We start from the raw sequence: 16,977 nt of genomic DNA on the forward strand, positions 1-16,977 counted from the left end.
TTCAGCTTTAAGCACAAGGCACATTTTTTGACCTTGCCTTCTCTAACAAACACATAGCAATGTGTGTATGCATATATATACAAACACGCACACACAAAACATATATAAAATGAATGTTATACTATATAAAAAAATCCAAAATAAACAAACAGCCCCGCTCCCCACATTTCACTGCACACATTTCTCCATTGGAAACAGGATGAGAGAACACACACATGACACATGTTAGTCACATGCACTAATGCACTACTGGAATGCACTACTGGAAGGAGCTCAGATACTATGGTGATAAGCACAGTATAGGAATCAATACAGAACAGAATAACTATCAACAAAAAATATACAATAAGGATCCTGTAACTATAATAGGTGTTCCATCCCTTGAAATGATTTGGTTACATACCACTAGATTTCCAATCACCATGACCATCATGAAAACGATAAGGCACATGGCTTGGCCGGCAACCTCCATACAGTCCCACATAGTATCTATCCATTCTCCACACAACACTCGGAATACAATCAAGAAAGAGTGGAAGAAGTCTTGCATGTGCCAGCGTGGAAGTACACATTCCTTGGATATCTTGCAGACACATTCCTTGTAGCTTTTACCAAACAGCTGCATACCAACCACAGCAAAAATGAAGACAATGATGGCCAGCACCAACGTCAAATTTCCCAAAGCCCCCACTGAGTTACCAATAATCTTTATCAGCTTGTTTAGTGTGGGCCAAGATTTTGCCAACTTGAAAATTCGCAACTGGAAAACAATGAAGAAGCATCATTAGTACTAATTACAACAGAGCTGTAGAAATGTACTTCAGATCATAGACTATGAGTAGTCCTTAATGCAAAAAATCTTAATGTTTTATTTTTGTGGATTCTATTAATTTACCATTAAATTACTGCACCACCTAAGGATGATCCTTCAAGTTCCATAATTCACCCATAATCAGGTCTTACGGAAGACCAAAAATTCTACAGATTTACAGCTGACCCTTCATCACCATGTCTGTGGCAGAAACTGAAGTCATGCATCCTTCCACTGCCCACCTTGACATAGCCAGTGGAATGCCCCACTAATATAACCTGTAGGCTAGTGAATATTGAGCATGACAGGCTATTAGCATCATACAAGGAAAAGGGTGGAGATGAAACAGAATGCAAGACAGAGACCTTTTAATGTAAATTTCCCCAAAACACTTAAGATAAAAAAATGTTGATTAGAAGAATATTCTTCAAACAATGTAGAAAAGATCTTCCTGGGCATAAATCTGGAATTAAAAGCTAAATACAAGACAGACAATATTTGTAGATTTGAGGAAAAACCATAAATAAGAGACTCTTAATATCTAATCCCCGATCCAGCAAAAACTTAATAAAATATTTGATTAAATCCATTTTTATTCTCAACTACAAAAAATCATGTTAAGTCACACAGAAAAAAGAGCCTACGATAGTAATGCCTCAGCTACTCAATTGCTATTCTAAAAATGAAATATTTCTTCCTTAAAATACACAGCTGAACTTCACTACAGAAGAAAGTCAGTTTCTTAAATATTTAATAGTAACTTTTTGAAATTTTAGTCATTGGACATAAATCCAATACTTGAAAAGAAGAGTTCTATTCCTTTGATATAACAGTATGACATAAAGATAAATAAGGATTGTAAGTAATTTCTCCTATAACTTTTCTTATTTACATCTTTGCCCAACACACACTAAATATATAAATTTTCTATCAGTGAGCTATAATGGTGACAATAGTGAATTGCACAGCACAGTAATGACGTTATTATGCAGCCATGTTAATGCAAATTATGTTGTAATTACCATTGCCTCCATTTGAATTACTGTTTAACTATTTCTGATCCATAAAATTACATACATTTTTGCAATAATTATGTAAGTAACTTTTGGTAGACCTGTTCCTAATGAGGTGTATCTTTTGGCACTTAAGAGAAATTACATGTGCAGTGAAAATGTTGATAAATTTATGTAAATATAAAATTTTGTAATTATAAAATTCATGTATTAACTGTAACTGTACATTGTTTACTAATATATTTACCAATCTGAATGATCGGAGAACGGATAGTCCATCCACTTTTGAAAGAAAAAGCTCCAGCAAACTAAGGGAAACAATAAACGCATCAAAAATATTCCAGCCTACTTGGAAATAATAATAAGGATCCATGGCAATTAACTTGAGAACCATTTCTGCTGTGAAGATCCCGGTAAAAACCTAGATGAAAATGTAATTTGTTAGTGTTACATAGCTGTAAAACAAGTAAAATTAGAAACAAAGATTGAGCAATAAGTGATATCTTTATTATAGCAAGGTGTCAGTAATAAAAAAGACTTGCAGAAAATACAAGAATATCCTGGATCAAACTAATCCCTGGTGTAACTCCATTAACGTCAGTGGTTACACAAGGGCTGAAGTTAACCTGTTACAAAAAACAGAGAATATTCATTGTTTCCATTACAAAGGTATAGAGGAATTATAGTAAACCCCTAATTAGTTAAAGAGATTGTCCTCACTCTTTATAAAGAAAATCTATATAAACCTATTCATGAAAGTATTAATCAATTTTGAATAGAAAAAGTTTTTGTTTTTGTTTTTAATAACTGGCGTTGACTAGTACAAACTAGGAAGAAGGTTAAAGACCTTAATACAAATATTCTTTTTCTTATATTCTGGCCCCAGTGAATTAATACAAGTCAGGCATTACATTGATATCTCCCTTTTTTCTAATATTTGTTGATAGTGACTAAAGTATAATTTTAAAATATTGATTGCAAAAGTAAGGATTTGAGATGTGCTACTGCAACATAAAATTTTAACAAATAACTTTCATTATAGTCCACAGGAACAACTTAAACTTTCACTTTTTCAGAGTTTTTGAGTTCACTTGAGAGAGAGTCTGATATTGGATAGTTGAGGAGCAGAAATGGAGAGCGCCTGACATGAATTGGCAATTATGAGGCTAGGAGAAGAGAAGCAATAGCTGAAGTTAAATGGGCAGACTCAAAGGCAGTAGAGCCAACCTTTCACCTTCTTTCCAATGGAGGCTGGAACACTATAGGAACTGGACATAAGAGGGAGCTGGGATTCAAATATCTGGCCTAAGTAGGTACGTTTGAAAAATTATTCAGTCAAAGCAGACAATGAGAATTCTGACCAAAATTTGGTTGAATATTTATTTGAGGCCAAATTTTGATACAGATCTGTTTGGTTATCCTCCAATTCACCCCAACAATTCTTAATTACGGATTGTGGGCTACCTTGCACAGTGCCAGATGTAGTAATGTTCTGCAAAGCCACATCTAACATAAATTTATAGAGAAGAGATACTTACCATACAGTAAATGAAGGGTACTTACCTGTAACTGGAGTGCTTTGAGATGGCTCTGCATATTCCTACTAATGGGTACTGCACCTATCTTATCAGTATCAACTAAAGTGTTCTTGCACCCCCACTCCTCTCTTTAGCATCACGATGTAGTGAAGGCGAGGCTACATAAGGGACAGAGTGCCCTCCCCAACTCAGTACCTTCCACTGCAAAGCCAGAAACCGGTGTCGGCACCACCATGTTGCGTGACGGACACTTGACAAAATTACCGTACTTGGTAACGGACACTGTGTGTGTGTGTGGGGGGGGATTATGTCATTCAATTTTTTGAAAAAAGTTACCACAGACCTCAAAATTTTTACCACAGACACTTGTGTCTATGTACAGACATGTTGCTAACCCCTGGCAGGAGCAAAACAACAAGGACTCTGACAGAAACGGTTCTTTGAGATGTGTCCCCCCCAGGGGTGCTCCACTGTAGGTGTCGCAGTACTTTTGCATCTGGAGTTAGAGATCTTCAATAGCAGTGCCGTTGGACCAGACATGCGCACTTTCCCTCCCCCATGCTGTGCATGAGTAGTATAAATAGCGCTGTGCAGTCCAACCACCCTCAGTTCCTTCACCATAGAGCCCAAACATTATGCTCCAAAGCAGAGGGGAGGAGGGCGGGTAGTGGAGCGCCCATTGGGACACACATCTCGAAGAACCTCAGTTACTGCATAAGGTGAGTAACCCACTCTTCTTATACATGGGTGCTCCAATGTAGGTGACTATAAAGCAGTGCCCCTAGCTGGAAAGTTGGGGCTTTGGAGTGACTGGTATCACTGAGGATAGGACCATATGTCTGAGAATGGTGTCCGTCAAGGAATCCTACAAGATGGCATAATGTTGGGCAAATGTATCAGAGGATGCCCATGTGGCAGCCCTGCATATATCTATTATTGGAACATTATTGAGGAATGCAATGGAGGTTGAGAGTACTCATGTGGAGTGTCCCCGGATAGAGGTGGTTGCTTACTGTGAAGTTCGTAAGACAGAGGTATGCACTGTGAAATCCATTTAGAGAGGCGTTTAGAGATACAGCGGAGCCTTTAGAGCATTTGGCAATGGATATGAACAAGCGTGGCAAGTTCCTGAACGGCTTGGCTCTATCCAAGTAGAACAACAATGTACGTCTCACATCTAAGGTGTGGAGAGCTGATTCTTGGTAATTGTGTGGTTTGGGAAAGAAGGAGGGAAGGTATATAAGCTTGTTTAGATGGAAAGACATTATAACCTTTAGCAGGAATTTTGGGTGGGGACAGAGGGCCACTTTGTCCCTATAAAACATTATATATGGCGGGTATGCCATTAGGGCTGATATTGCTCCCATGTGTCACACCGATGTAACGGTGACAAGATGAAGGAGTGCCATTGGGTCAAATGGAGGTCTTGTCAGAGAGCAAAGAACTAGGCTGAGGTCCCAGGATGGGGTGGGGGAACATATGACAGGGTACAGGTTTCGAATACCCTTAAAAAAACGTTTGACAAGAGTGTGTGCAAATACTGAATATCCCTCAACAGGGCAGTAGAATTCGGTAATTGCAGCCGAGGTGTGATATGGAAAAGAGTCAGCAGATGGCGGCGGAGCTCTTTTCAGAGCCATAGCTTTGGCAGGAGTTTGCAACCCAGCCGGATTCTCTCTCAGAGCTGAGAGCTTCGCACCATGTATGCGTTGCTGCTAACTGTTCTGTTCCAGACCGCATGTGGTAGAGAAGGAACTGAGGGTGGTCGGACCGCACAGCGCGGGGGATGGAAGGTGTGCATGTGTGGTCCAACTGGCACTGCTACTGAAGATCTCCGAGTCCAGATACAGACGCGCTGCTGCACCTACAGTGCAGTGGAGCACCCTGTGGACATCACTTCAAGGGTAGGTCTATACTTACCGCGCGGGTCGACGCGGAGAGTTCGACTTCTCGGAGTTCAAACTATTGCGTCTAATCAAGACGCAATAGTTCGAACTCCCCACGTGCTCCGGTCGACTCCGGAACTCCACCACCGCGAACGGAGGTGGCGGAGTTGACCTTGGAGCCGTGGACTTCGATCCCGCGGCGTCTGGACGGGTGAGTAGCCCGAACTAAGGTACTTCGACTTCAGCTACGCTATTACCCCCTTAGTGTAGACCAGGCCCAAGAAGAGGTCTGAATATGCAGAGCCCTCTTGAAGAACTCCAGTTACAGGTAAGCGGCATTCATTTCATCTTCAACTGGCTCTGCATATTCGCACTCATGGGAAATATTGATAAGTCATGCTGGGACTAACCTGGAGGTGGGAACAGAATAAAGACAGAAGGAAGCACTGCCTTGCCAAATCTAGCATCTGCTCTAGAAGACAAATCTCCAAAGGAAGGGGTAGAAAAGGGTTGCTTCTAGACTCTCGATCGTCTTGTCAAAACTGAGACTTGGCATTTTGGGATGAGGGCGCTGACAAAGCAGTGGATTGTTTGGATTTGGATCCTTGTTTCTATAATGGCTCTGAGTCTGCAGTTTGTTGATACTGTTGTCTGGTGATTGGACAAAGAGTAGGACACTAAAGGTCAGGAGTAGTGCTGCCTCTGTTATTGGAAGAAGCCGTGGAGGGCCTCATTTGAGTAGCTAGGTTCAACCCCAGAGACTGAGCTGTTGATCTCAAGTCTTAGTTTTTCTAATAAATTGTCAGTTTTTTCACTAAAGAGACTCTCCCCTTCACAAAGGTGATCTTCCAGCTTACTTCTAGTGTCCATAGCTAGAGAGGAGGACTGAAGCCTCCTGATAGTCATGGCTGATGCCAATGCTCTGGCAGCAGAGTCCAAAGCATCAAAGGAGGCTCTGAGGGAAAGTTTGGCTATATTCTGATCCTCCAATAAGATGTTGTTGGCCAACATTTTCCCCATAGATGGAATTGATAATGTGCCATGACTGCCTGATAATTGATCACATTGATACAAAGGGATGAGGAGAACACCCCCCTCTTCAGTGAATCAGTCGTTTTCCCCTCTGTCATCTGGAGTGAAGTGTGGTTTTCCTGATCCTGCCCTATTTCTGGCAGCAGCCACTACCAGTGGATTGGGTAGGTATAGAAATAAGAGAATCCTTCAGAAAGTATCTGGTATAGTTTGTCCTCCTTCTTAGAGATGAGTTGACAAGAGACAGGATTGGATCATACAGATTTGGCCAGCTGTAACAACCCATCCAGGATGGTGAGTGATATCTTATTCTTGGCAATAGCACTGAGGATATCAGATACTGGATGGGAAGTCTCTTCCATCAGTACCACTTGGAGACAAAGTGGAAACCATATGATCCACCAAATCGTGAAAGTGCACAGCATTCTTGGAAGGAGAGGAGGTAGGAGCCACCTTCCACAAGTTCATCCAGTGATAGGTCAGGCTCAAAGTCTGTTTCTAAACTCTCTCTTTGTCAGTCTCCTGAGGCAGAGTATCAGGAATCACTATCCGTAGTGTCAACTGAACCAGATGAGTTGGATCGGAGGATCTTTACGTTTTCAGATTCTTTGTTGAGAAAATGTCACCTTTCTATCCAAGTGGAAGATAAATGAAGAGGTCCTGAGGAGGCTCCCAATAAGGCCACAGGCCTTGAATTTCCAGTATCTCCAACAACTGGAGGTTGGGAACATGCTGACAGGGCGTGCACCAAAGGGTGGTCCAAACTTCGCTACAGGTCTCTGCGTTCTTCCTCTCTCTCCTCCTCCTGGAAGGTTCCATGTCAAGATGTGAGAAAATAGTAACAAACCAGGAGGGAGGGATCCAGCTTTTTGAGGAGACCCTGTAGGCGTCCTAAGAGGATGGATCAGGAAGTGTTCTGGGGAAGAATCAGCAACTGGTTTCTTCTTCCTAACAGGAAACAAAGATGATGATCCTGGAACCAAGGAAACCTCTCCTCTTAGGTACTGTGTGCTTTATGTCTGAATCTGAGGCATGCACTGGAGTTGAAAGGTGAACTTGGACTGCCACAGTGACAGAACTTTCTGGAACCGAGGAAGTAGCTGGAAACAAAACAGAGACCAGGTCAAGAAATAACAGTGGAGCTAAAGATTTGGACATCATCTGATCCGTGGGCTCATCTCCTTAGTTACTGAAGCTGAAGGTGGAATAGATCTCTGCTTCAGAATCCTGGTTGCCCTATCAAAATCAAACAGATCAGATAGCTCTTATGAGCATGAAGTGACATTGCTAACGTTGGCGGTTTTGCTTCTATACTTTTTCCTTGGTGCCGCAGGATCTAAGACTGAAGGTGCTGATGGCCCTAGTTCAGAGGCACTACTTACATCCATCCTCCAGGATCCAGAAATGACGCTGGTCCTACAGCCACAGGGATTATGTCAGGATCAGATTGCTCTGAGGCATGAGGTACAACACTGGAGAGGGTGGCTGAACTGGTCCTTGACTTTTCTTCTGGAACCAGGATGGTTGGATCCAACCATGCTACCCTCGGTTTAGACATGTATTGGCTCAGAAGGATTGACTGAGGGAGCACAGGAACTGAGTCCAGGCCCAATAGGTGCTATGGCTGCTTGGAACCCTTCAGTTAACCAGAAAACAATGGAGGGCACCATAGGCAAGGCTGACTCTTTAGGGGTCGAAGTCTGAATAGGTCCAGAGGGCCCAATCTTGAGGGCTTCCTTAAGCAGAAAGAGTTGCAGATGAGTCTTCCTGTCCTTATGGTCTCTGCGGGATGAAAGTCTGGCAGACTGAACATTCAGAAGGCAAGCGGCCTTCTCCCAGACATTTCAGGCACTGCATGTAGTCATTTGATATCAAGAACACAGACAGGCAGGAAGCACACATCTTAAACCTTGGCTTTTTAGCTTTTTCATTTTCACCATACCCTGAAATCGTAACGACACCCTAACTATTTATTGACTTACTATAAGCCAGTGGTTCTCAACCTATTTATCATTGTGGGCCATATGTATGGCCCACAATGTGTTACCTGGGCCACAGATTGAGAACCACAGCATGCCCCTCCACAAATCCCTTCCCCACAGACTCCTATGCCCTGTGCCTCCTGCCCAAAGACCCCTCCACAAAGTGGGGCCAGGATTGGAGCCCTGGGCGGTGGGGTCGGGAGGCAGGGACTCTGGACCCTGCTGTGTGGGGCCAGGTGGCAGCCTAGACCCTGGCCCCGCAGAGCTGGTTGGCAGCCCCAACCCTGGACCCTGCATGGCTGGCTGGGAGCCGTGGGTTGGCCGGCGACCCCGACATGCCAGGCGCGGAGCCCAGACCCCCGCTCTGGGCAGCCAGGAACCCAGACCCCACCCTGAGCAGCATTTAGCACACAGCTGGGCCACATGCGGCCCAATGGGTTAAGAACCGCTGCTATAAGCTATCTCCAACTATCTTGGAAGAAACAAGACTCTGGCTTCAAAGAGACAAGAGGGGTTTGCATCTGTCCTGCCAGATGGCTGGAAAAAATTGAGGTGGGGAGGGCGCTCCACCCACTATATGGCTTTGCCCTCCATATATCAGAATGTTCAGAGAACGGGTGGGGGTATGAAAGCACTCTAGCTGATACCACTAGAAGAGGGTTCTACTGCAAGGCACCACAAGGTGATGCAGTACCCATAATCTGTAGAGCCCTTGAGAAAGAACTGTGGTTCTTTAGATGTGTTGTCTACACAGATTCCATTCATGACCTGCATGTGTCCCATGAGCACAAGACTGTATTCTTTCTGACCAGTAGTGTTTGCTGGGGTCACACCTATGCCTTCCTACCCCACCTCCCCCCAACCCCGCCCCAGTTCCTTCATCATCCAGAATTCCAGAGAAGTAGGACTCTGTAGTAGCAGAGAAGGAGGGGCATGTTAGAATCTTTGTGGACAATACATTTCAAAGAACCAGTTACTATGATAAGTAACCATCCAATCTTCTTTGAGGGATTGTCCATGTGGATTCCACTCTTAGTAACAAACAGTTGTCTATTGTCTCAGAAGTGGGTATAAGAAATCCTATTTCATCCAATATGACACTCAATCTGAAAACATGTACAAAGTAATAGTGAGTGGTAAATGGATATATGATTTCCACACAGTGCTCTACATATTTCAGGTATGGAAACATTCCTCAACAAGACATGCTGCCTCTACCATCGTGGAATGAGCTCTAATATGACTGAATGAATCCTGTATGACTAGCTAACAACAAGTTATTATGCTGCTGGAGACCCACTTGGATGATCTTTGTGGTTTAAATCAGTATATGTACCCAGTAGACACTATATGGACATGTCCTCCTGTCTGAGTCTGAGGAGGACTGCATCAGTTTCTCCCATAGCAAGACTTCTTGCCTCCCTGGCTCTCTGGGTGTGCTTGCAGAAAGAATGACACATGGAAAGAACAATACATCAGGCATTGAGAGTGTCCATTCTTGATAAGCACTGCAGCATCACACATGGACAGGTCATAAATCCCGATGACCTTGCTTCTGCTATGATTTTAGTACCCTTGTCTGGTGGGGATGGGATAAGAGGGTCCTAAGATAAATAAAATGTAAGCTAGGTAGATATGTTTATATGCCATTAAACTAAACAACTGCTAACTATACTAAATCCTAATAATAAAAGATAAATTGCTCAGTGCACAAGTGAAACAGACCCTACGAAGGATTGTCTTGAAGCCATGGGTAGTTGGAAGGTACTGAGCCCACTCCACCCTTTATATCCGCAGATGGGGGATGTAAGGGTGACTAGGACATAGTGTCTATTGGGGTTGCACCTATTAGTCAAAAATAAGCTGATCTCATGCACCTGAGGTGCATGTCCACAAAGAATGGATTCTGTGTGGACAATCACTCGGAGAAGAAGATATTCTTAAAAATAAAAAGTCAATGAAATCCATAAGAAACATAAGAAAGGAGACCAACTACAGGTAAAAGTACTAAAATTCTGAAGGAAGTCTAACCTGTCAGTTTAACATCTCCAGAGTAGTATAGAAACAAGCAACAACCTGCTCCCAGTTATGGGTTCTAATTTTAAGAAGTGCTGAATCTGCAACTCCACTTCAACTAAGTTGGGGATGATCAGCATTTCAGAACATCAAGCCCTATCTTTTAAAATATAGTGGAAGTAATTGCAACAGGCTCAGTCAAAAGGAAGTCACAGAATATATGGCATGTACAAGTGCAAAGCAAGATATTAATTATTCATTGTTTTAGCACCAAGGGATGAAAAAAAAACCTTTTAAAAAAGTAGTTGGGCAGAAGAAAGCTAGAATATTTATTGGCTATAGGATTAATTTATTTATTTATTTGCAATAAGCATCATACAACTCACAAAGCAAACCTGCAATGGCTGTGTTTTAGCTAAGTGCATGGGTAAACATGGAACCCAGACAGTATGAAGAAATACCTATTTTTGCACATCTCACAATTAGATAATTCATACTTAGTTGTTACTTTTAGTGGGTCTGTTCAATGAATTACTGATATCTTGGATTCAGTTTCCCTAGATTTGGGGCAGCCACACAATCACAGAAAACCTGTGACAGCTGTTAGCCCTCAATGTTTTCCTTTTCCTCAAATGTAATCTTTATCTTGTATTTTTGGATCAATCTGACTACCTCTGACAAACTTATTTGTTATTTCAGTGCAGACAAGACAGCTGTACTTTGTCTGGTTTGGTTCAAGGGCTTGACATTCAGTTCATGCTCAGCAGCTCTAGACACGGTGCCAACACAAGGTGACAATTTACAAAAAACTATTCGAGATTCAAATAATACAAATTAGAGCATCTGTGTGTGCTCTAAATCATGGTTTGCTGCCCCAATTTGCTTCTCACAGCGAGAAGAGTTAGAACACAAAACAGGTATTTCCTCTAAAAATCAAATACAGGTGGGTAGTTCTAGAAAACCAACAAAAACCACCAGAATAGCACATAAGACCAGACTTACCCATGGGTTCTTCCTCTTCTAGAAGACAAAGTCAAATAAATGCTTCAAGGTATATCAGGAAATGTTCTTGAAGGGACTATGTAAAATTGACACCTTTTTGTTTAACAGATCTGCCTCTTGTGGGTAATCAGTAAAATCTACTTATTTTAACAGGCAAAGCAAATTTTACTTCTTTTCACTCCTGTTAGCACTATGAGAGAATGAATTAAGGTTCTCTTCTGCCATGTGCATCATTCATGGAATCACTAACTAATTTCCAGTTGCAGAACTTTTATTCACGTCAGAGCTAGAAACAACACAAACTGACTTTCAGATCCCTGGTTGAGTTTATAGGGTGGTGTAGCCAGGAGGTTGCCTCCTGAGTGCCCCCCTGTGGCCTGACATTGTTCTGAAGCACCCACCTCTGTTTCCTTGTCAATGAGATAACATTGAGTTCCCTTTGGTAGCCCACAAAGAAAAGCCAAACACTTTGCTTTACATCAGCGCTCTGCTCTTTAATGGAGCCTTCTGGAAAAGTACAGTTTACAGGTTCTTACCTCAGAACCCAGCCAAAACTTAAAAGTCCTAAAACAAAAAGTCTCTGGTTTCAGCAACAGTCCCTTCTGTAAGGCCTCAGGCTTGCTCAGGGTCTCTCTCAAACTTCCCTGCCAGGAGAGTTTTGAAGTATTTTGCCTGCCTTTTCAGTCTCTTTCAGTGCTCCCTCTGCCTACAACAGATCTGTAGTCCTCTCCCTCTCTCTGGAGCTGTCTGTTGCTCTTTTATAATGGAATCACCTGATCCCTCGGAGGTGTGCCTGCTTAGTAACTAGTGCTGGCTGGCCCCAAAGCTCTAGCCCTTAAAGGGATACAGACAAACTGTCTCATTGTTACAGACTGGCAGATGGATGGATGGATGGACAAACACACACATGCACCCTTGCATGTGGGATTTTCAAAAATGACTAATTGACTTAGGAGTACAAGGGTCACCTAAAGTGAAAAGTTTATGTAAATCCTACCAAACAGCTAATACTTGTAACCTATGCAAACATATGGAAATCATATAGTACACCTCAAAACGCTTTTTAGAGCCACTTTTCACAGTATAATCATAATTTAAAATCTGTTTTGTAAGATAAAAATAAATCAGAAATTAATTCTACTTTAATTAGAAGTTGTATTCACATATCACAATACATTTTGACAGACTTACCTGGTTTCCTACTGAGAGCACATTGTGGAAGTGTTCAGTCATTGGATAATATTCCATGGCCATAAACAGTGTGTTTAAAACAATGCAGATGGTAATAGCAAGATCAACAAATGGATCCATCACAATCAAACTAACAATATGTTTTACTTTTAACCAAGGAGCCCAACAGTCCCAGATCAAGAAAGTGTTGGCAAATTTATACCAGCATGGTGGGCATTTTTGCCTGGATTCTTCAAGTTCTAGAGGAAGAGAAATGTGTAAAAACAAAGTGCAGACAAATATCTACTGATTCTACTTTTTATTTTTATATCTCAATTTAAGGTTTAAAAGTGGGGAAAAGGCCAATGAAAACTATAGGTTGAAATTTGCAAACTACATTCATATTTTTAAGTCTTGCATACTTTGAGGCTTATCTTTTAGGGCTTGGCATGAGATGTGTGAATGAGGAATTGAGTCATTCTAATCAGTCAATGAAAATATATGAATCAGGAAAACAATGGTACAAGTAGTAATACTACATGTGGGGGATGCTGCAATGCTTGAAACAAGAATATGGTGATGGGTTCAAGAGGTAGGTTGGAGCAGCATTGTTACGTTTTCAGTATGGTATTAATGTTGCAGGTGTAGGCAGTGTCAGAATAGAAAAAACAAAAACAACCCCTCCCAAAAAAAACAGAAAAGGGACCTGGAGGAAATAGACTTAAATTTATCATAATTGAAGAAACTTCTGTTTTCTTTTGTGTTTCTCTTTTCTCTTTTTGTTATTTTACTTATTTAATTTAAAAGTTTCTTCCATTCTTAGATCAAAATGTTTCAAGACCAGTCTCAATACTTCAATCAATTCAGAAATCTAAATTACCCACTTGCATGAAAAAAACAATACAAAACAAAACAAACAGGAAAATAGGGCTGGATTAACTTCACTGAGGTTTTGTAAGCCTTTCAAACTATTTTGGGGAGTTGCAAAACTAGTTTAATTTCATTAATATTTTCTTCCTATTAGTTTAATCCATGTTTTTTTTTACTTTCAAGAATATATTTAATTAGTAAAAACAAACATTTTCTAGTTAACAGGAATTCTAATTATTAGAAGCAGACACCATCCCATGCCAATAACTAGGCTAACAGAAGTGACTGACCAATATAAAGAAGATATGCTTTAATCAATTTTGAATACTTTTTTCTTCCCCTCTATTCCTTCTATCATTTTCACTGTATCCAATTTTCACTATGTTCATTTGTTTTTAATAGGATTTCTTCTCTGCCCCTCTTTTTAGTCTCTCTAATGCAACCATAAATTTAACACTTTTACTTAATTTCAGACTCAATTGAAAGTAAATTCATCCATTTGTGGTTTTGTTTGTGTTTTTTTTAAACACACCTTCCATTGTGTTTGTGAGTATACTGGCTATACTCATTGCTCTTTGCCTTATAGTTGGATCTTCCAGCAAATCCGTTGATATTTTATAAGAACTTGACCTTCTCTTCTTTATTTCTATTTCTGAAGTGGTGCTCTGCAAATTAGATATAGATTAATTAAATTAAATTCAGAAATATTGTAAGCAGACATCAAACATTTCTATAATGAATCTGAGCGCCAAGAAATTCATGCTACATGCACCTTCATATTTATGCAATGTATTATGTCAGACTTTTATTTGTAATATTAACCTACCATATTCAAAAAGTATTGTTCAGTTATTTCCAAAGTGTATTTCTGGACACTACTATTACTAATTAATTCTGAAATCAGTATTATTAACCCCATCTTGCAGTTGGGAAAATTGTAAAAGAAAGAAGTTAAGCAATGTGGCCAAGGTAACACAGCAAGTCAATGGCAGAGCTGAAATCAGAAGTCTGGAGGTTTCTGGCTCCCAGTTCCAGGCTTAGTGCACTAGATTAAACTGTCTCATTTTATCCTCTATTTCCAGACTGGATCAAAATGCAAGAGACACATGGAATCTAAAATCTCATGTAAGCTAACTTTATGTAATAATTATTTTTCTCTCAACTGAAATTTGTAACATTTTTCTGTCAGTTAATTATTGCACTCATGACTAGGGCTCCATGTCTGTTACAGAGGTTGCGGAAGTCATGGGTTCCGTGACTTTCCACAACTTCCATGACTTCTGCAGTGACTGGTGCAGCTGACCTGAGGGCTGCCCAAGCAGCTGGCCCTGGGGACAGCCATACTGGCTGCTGCTGGAGTGGGTCCACAGCCAGCTGCACTGGTACTGCTGGTGTGGCCCTGGGGCCAGTTGCACTGGCCAGTGCCCAGAGGCAGCCAGAGCAGCTGCTGCTTGGTGGCCCCTGGCAGCTGGTGCCACTGGTCCCCCACCCCAAATAGCGCCCCTCCCCTCCAGCTAAGATTTAGTCAGGGGTATATAGTGCAAGTCATTGACAGGTCACGGGCCATGGATTTTTGTTTATTGCCCATGATCTGTCCATGATTTTTATTAAAAACACTGTGACAGACCCAGACCAGTGGGGTACAAGAGTCTGGTAGAAGGCAAATATACTGGCCACTGGATGAATAGTTTTCTGTTCCCTGAGTGACCAGAGCAGGGGCTGCCCTAGAGCAAGAACCAGTTAAGACAGGCAGGCTAATCAGGACACCTGGAGCCAATTGAGAACTTACTAGAATCAGTTATGGCAGGCAGGCTAATCAGGACACCTGGTTGAAAGGGGACCTCCCATCCGTTAGTGGGGGAGCACACAAGGAGCAGGGAGTGAGAAGGGGGGCTGCTGGAGGACTGAAGAGTACAAGCATGATCAGACACCAGGAGGAAGATCCTGCAGTAAGAATAAAGAAGGTGCTGGGGGAAGGCCATGGGGAAGTAGACCAGGGAGTTGTAGCTGTCATGCAGCTGATACAGGGGACATTGTAGACAGCGGCTATCCACAGGGCCATGGGCTGGAACCCAGCGTAGAGAGTGGACCTGGATTCCTCCCCCTACCCTCCCAACTCCTGATCGGACACAGGAAGAGTTGACCTGGTCTGTGAAAAACACCAGAAGGGAAGGTCTAATTTGGAAAGGGATCTGGCCTGTCCCTGACACAGAGACTGTGGGGATTGTTCTCCATTTCCCCCATGCTGTCCAGTGATGAGGTTAGCTGAGAGAACGGCAGGTTTGAGCCTCTATCAGAAGTGGCCAAATTGAAGGCTGCCATGAACCTCTGAGGTGAGCAATTCTGCCAAAAAGCACAGGACCCACCAAGGCAGAGGAGGAACTTTGTCACAATACCCATGACTAAATTGTAGCCTTACACATGCCTGATTCTTCTTATGAGATATCACTGTAAAGGGTATCTAATACTGTATCTACTTTTTATCAACTCAAATTCAATTACCAATAAAAGTCTGACTGGACTGAACCCAAGCATGCCAATTTATTTTTAAGTAAGGATGAGTAGGGAGGATGAATCTTGAAATTAACACACTGAAGATATACCCGTACTTGCAGTCACACCCTGCATATACATATAAAGAGACATTGTGTGTGCCAGCGTTTTGAAAATTTCTATACTAAAATAAATAAATATTTCTAAGAAAATAAAATGATAACACATGGAGTGCATGATAAGTCTCACTTTAAATTGATATAATTGTCTAATGGTCTGATTTTCTGAATGAGTAAGAGTTCTGGAACAAAATATTTCATTCCACGGCCATGTCACATTCACAAAAACTCTGGACATAGGCACCGACTCCCTGAGTGCTCTGGGGCTGGAGCAACCACAAGGAAAAATTAGTGGGTGCGCTGCACCCACTGGCAGCCAAGCTCCCCTCACCCCCCAGCCCCACCTCCTCCTCCTCCCCCCCGAGCATGCCGTGTCCCCGCTCCTCTGCCTACCTCCCAGCCGCTGCCAAACAGCTGTTTGGCGGCATTAACAAGATCTGGGAGGGAGGGGGGAAGGAGTGGGAATGTGGCACACTCAGGGGAGGAGGCGGGGAAGGGGTGGGGCGGGGATTTGGGGAAGGAGTTGGAAGAGGGGCAGGGAGGAGGCAGAGTTGGGGCGTGGACTTTGGGGAAGGGGTTGGAATGGGGGCAGGGCAGGGATGAGAAGAGGCGGGGCAGGGTCTCATGGAAGGGGTGGAGTGAGGGAGGGGCTGGGGGCAGAGGAGGGGTCGAGCATCCAGGGAAAAGTGAGGAAGTCGGCGCCTATGTCTGTGGATACAAGGAGCAGTTTATTGTTCTGTATTGTTTGAAATGATAGCTAATAGGGTGGACAGATTTTCCCAATTTTACCTGCTATAGCATGCCGCATATGTGCTTTCAAAAGATATGCACAGATTCTGGCATTTGGGATTGGGCCGTTGCACGTTGGATTTCATGGTTACTGTCTTCTAACTAATTATGATCCTGTCCCTCCACCTCACACATGCACAGTCCACACATCTCCCCCTCCTATGGGCTCTGATGGCCTAAAAGCTCTCCTCCCTGGTTTCAGGATCCTGTGAGAGGGTCCTGGTGCTATGGGATCCTGCTGGACCTTGGTGCTGTT

At 42.4% G+C, this 16,977-nt stretch overlaps 1 protein-coding gene across 1 annotated transcript in view; it reads right to left on the reverse strand.

Annotated features, from left to right (window-relative positions):
- Window positions 1-16,977, reverse strand: part of LOC123378511 (sodium channel protein type 2 subunit alpha-like) — a 189,467-nt gene that overhangs the window by 78,015 nt on the left and 94,475 nt on the right. The window contains exons 13-16 of the mRNA XM_045032407.1: window positions 13,853-13,985; window positions 12,472-12,710; window positions 2,072-2,245; window positions 404-760 (exon numbers count right to left, since the gene is read on the reverse strand). Of these exons, the coding sequence (XP_044888342.1) occupies window positions 404-760; window positions 2,072-2,245; window positions 12,472-12,710; window positions 13,853-13,985 (903 nt within the window). The remainder of the gene's footprint in view (window positions 1-403; window positions 761-2,071; window positions 2,246-12,471; window positions 12,711-13,852; window positions 13,986-16,977) is intronic.

This window comes from Mauremys mutica, chromosome 10 (genome assembly GCF_020497125.1).
Source record: "Mauremys mutica isolate MM-2020 ecotype Southern chromosome 10, ASM2049712v1, whole genome shotgun sequence".
In the NCBI taxonomy this organism is placed as follows: domain Eukaryota; kingdom Metazoa; phylum Chordata; order Testudines; family Geoemydidae; genus Mauremys; species Mauremys mutica.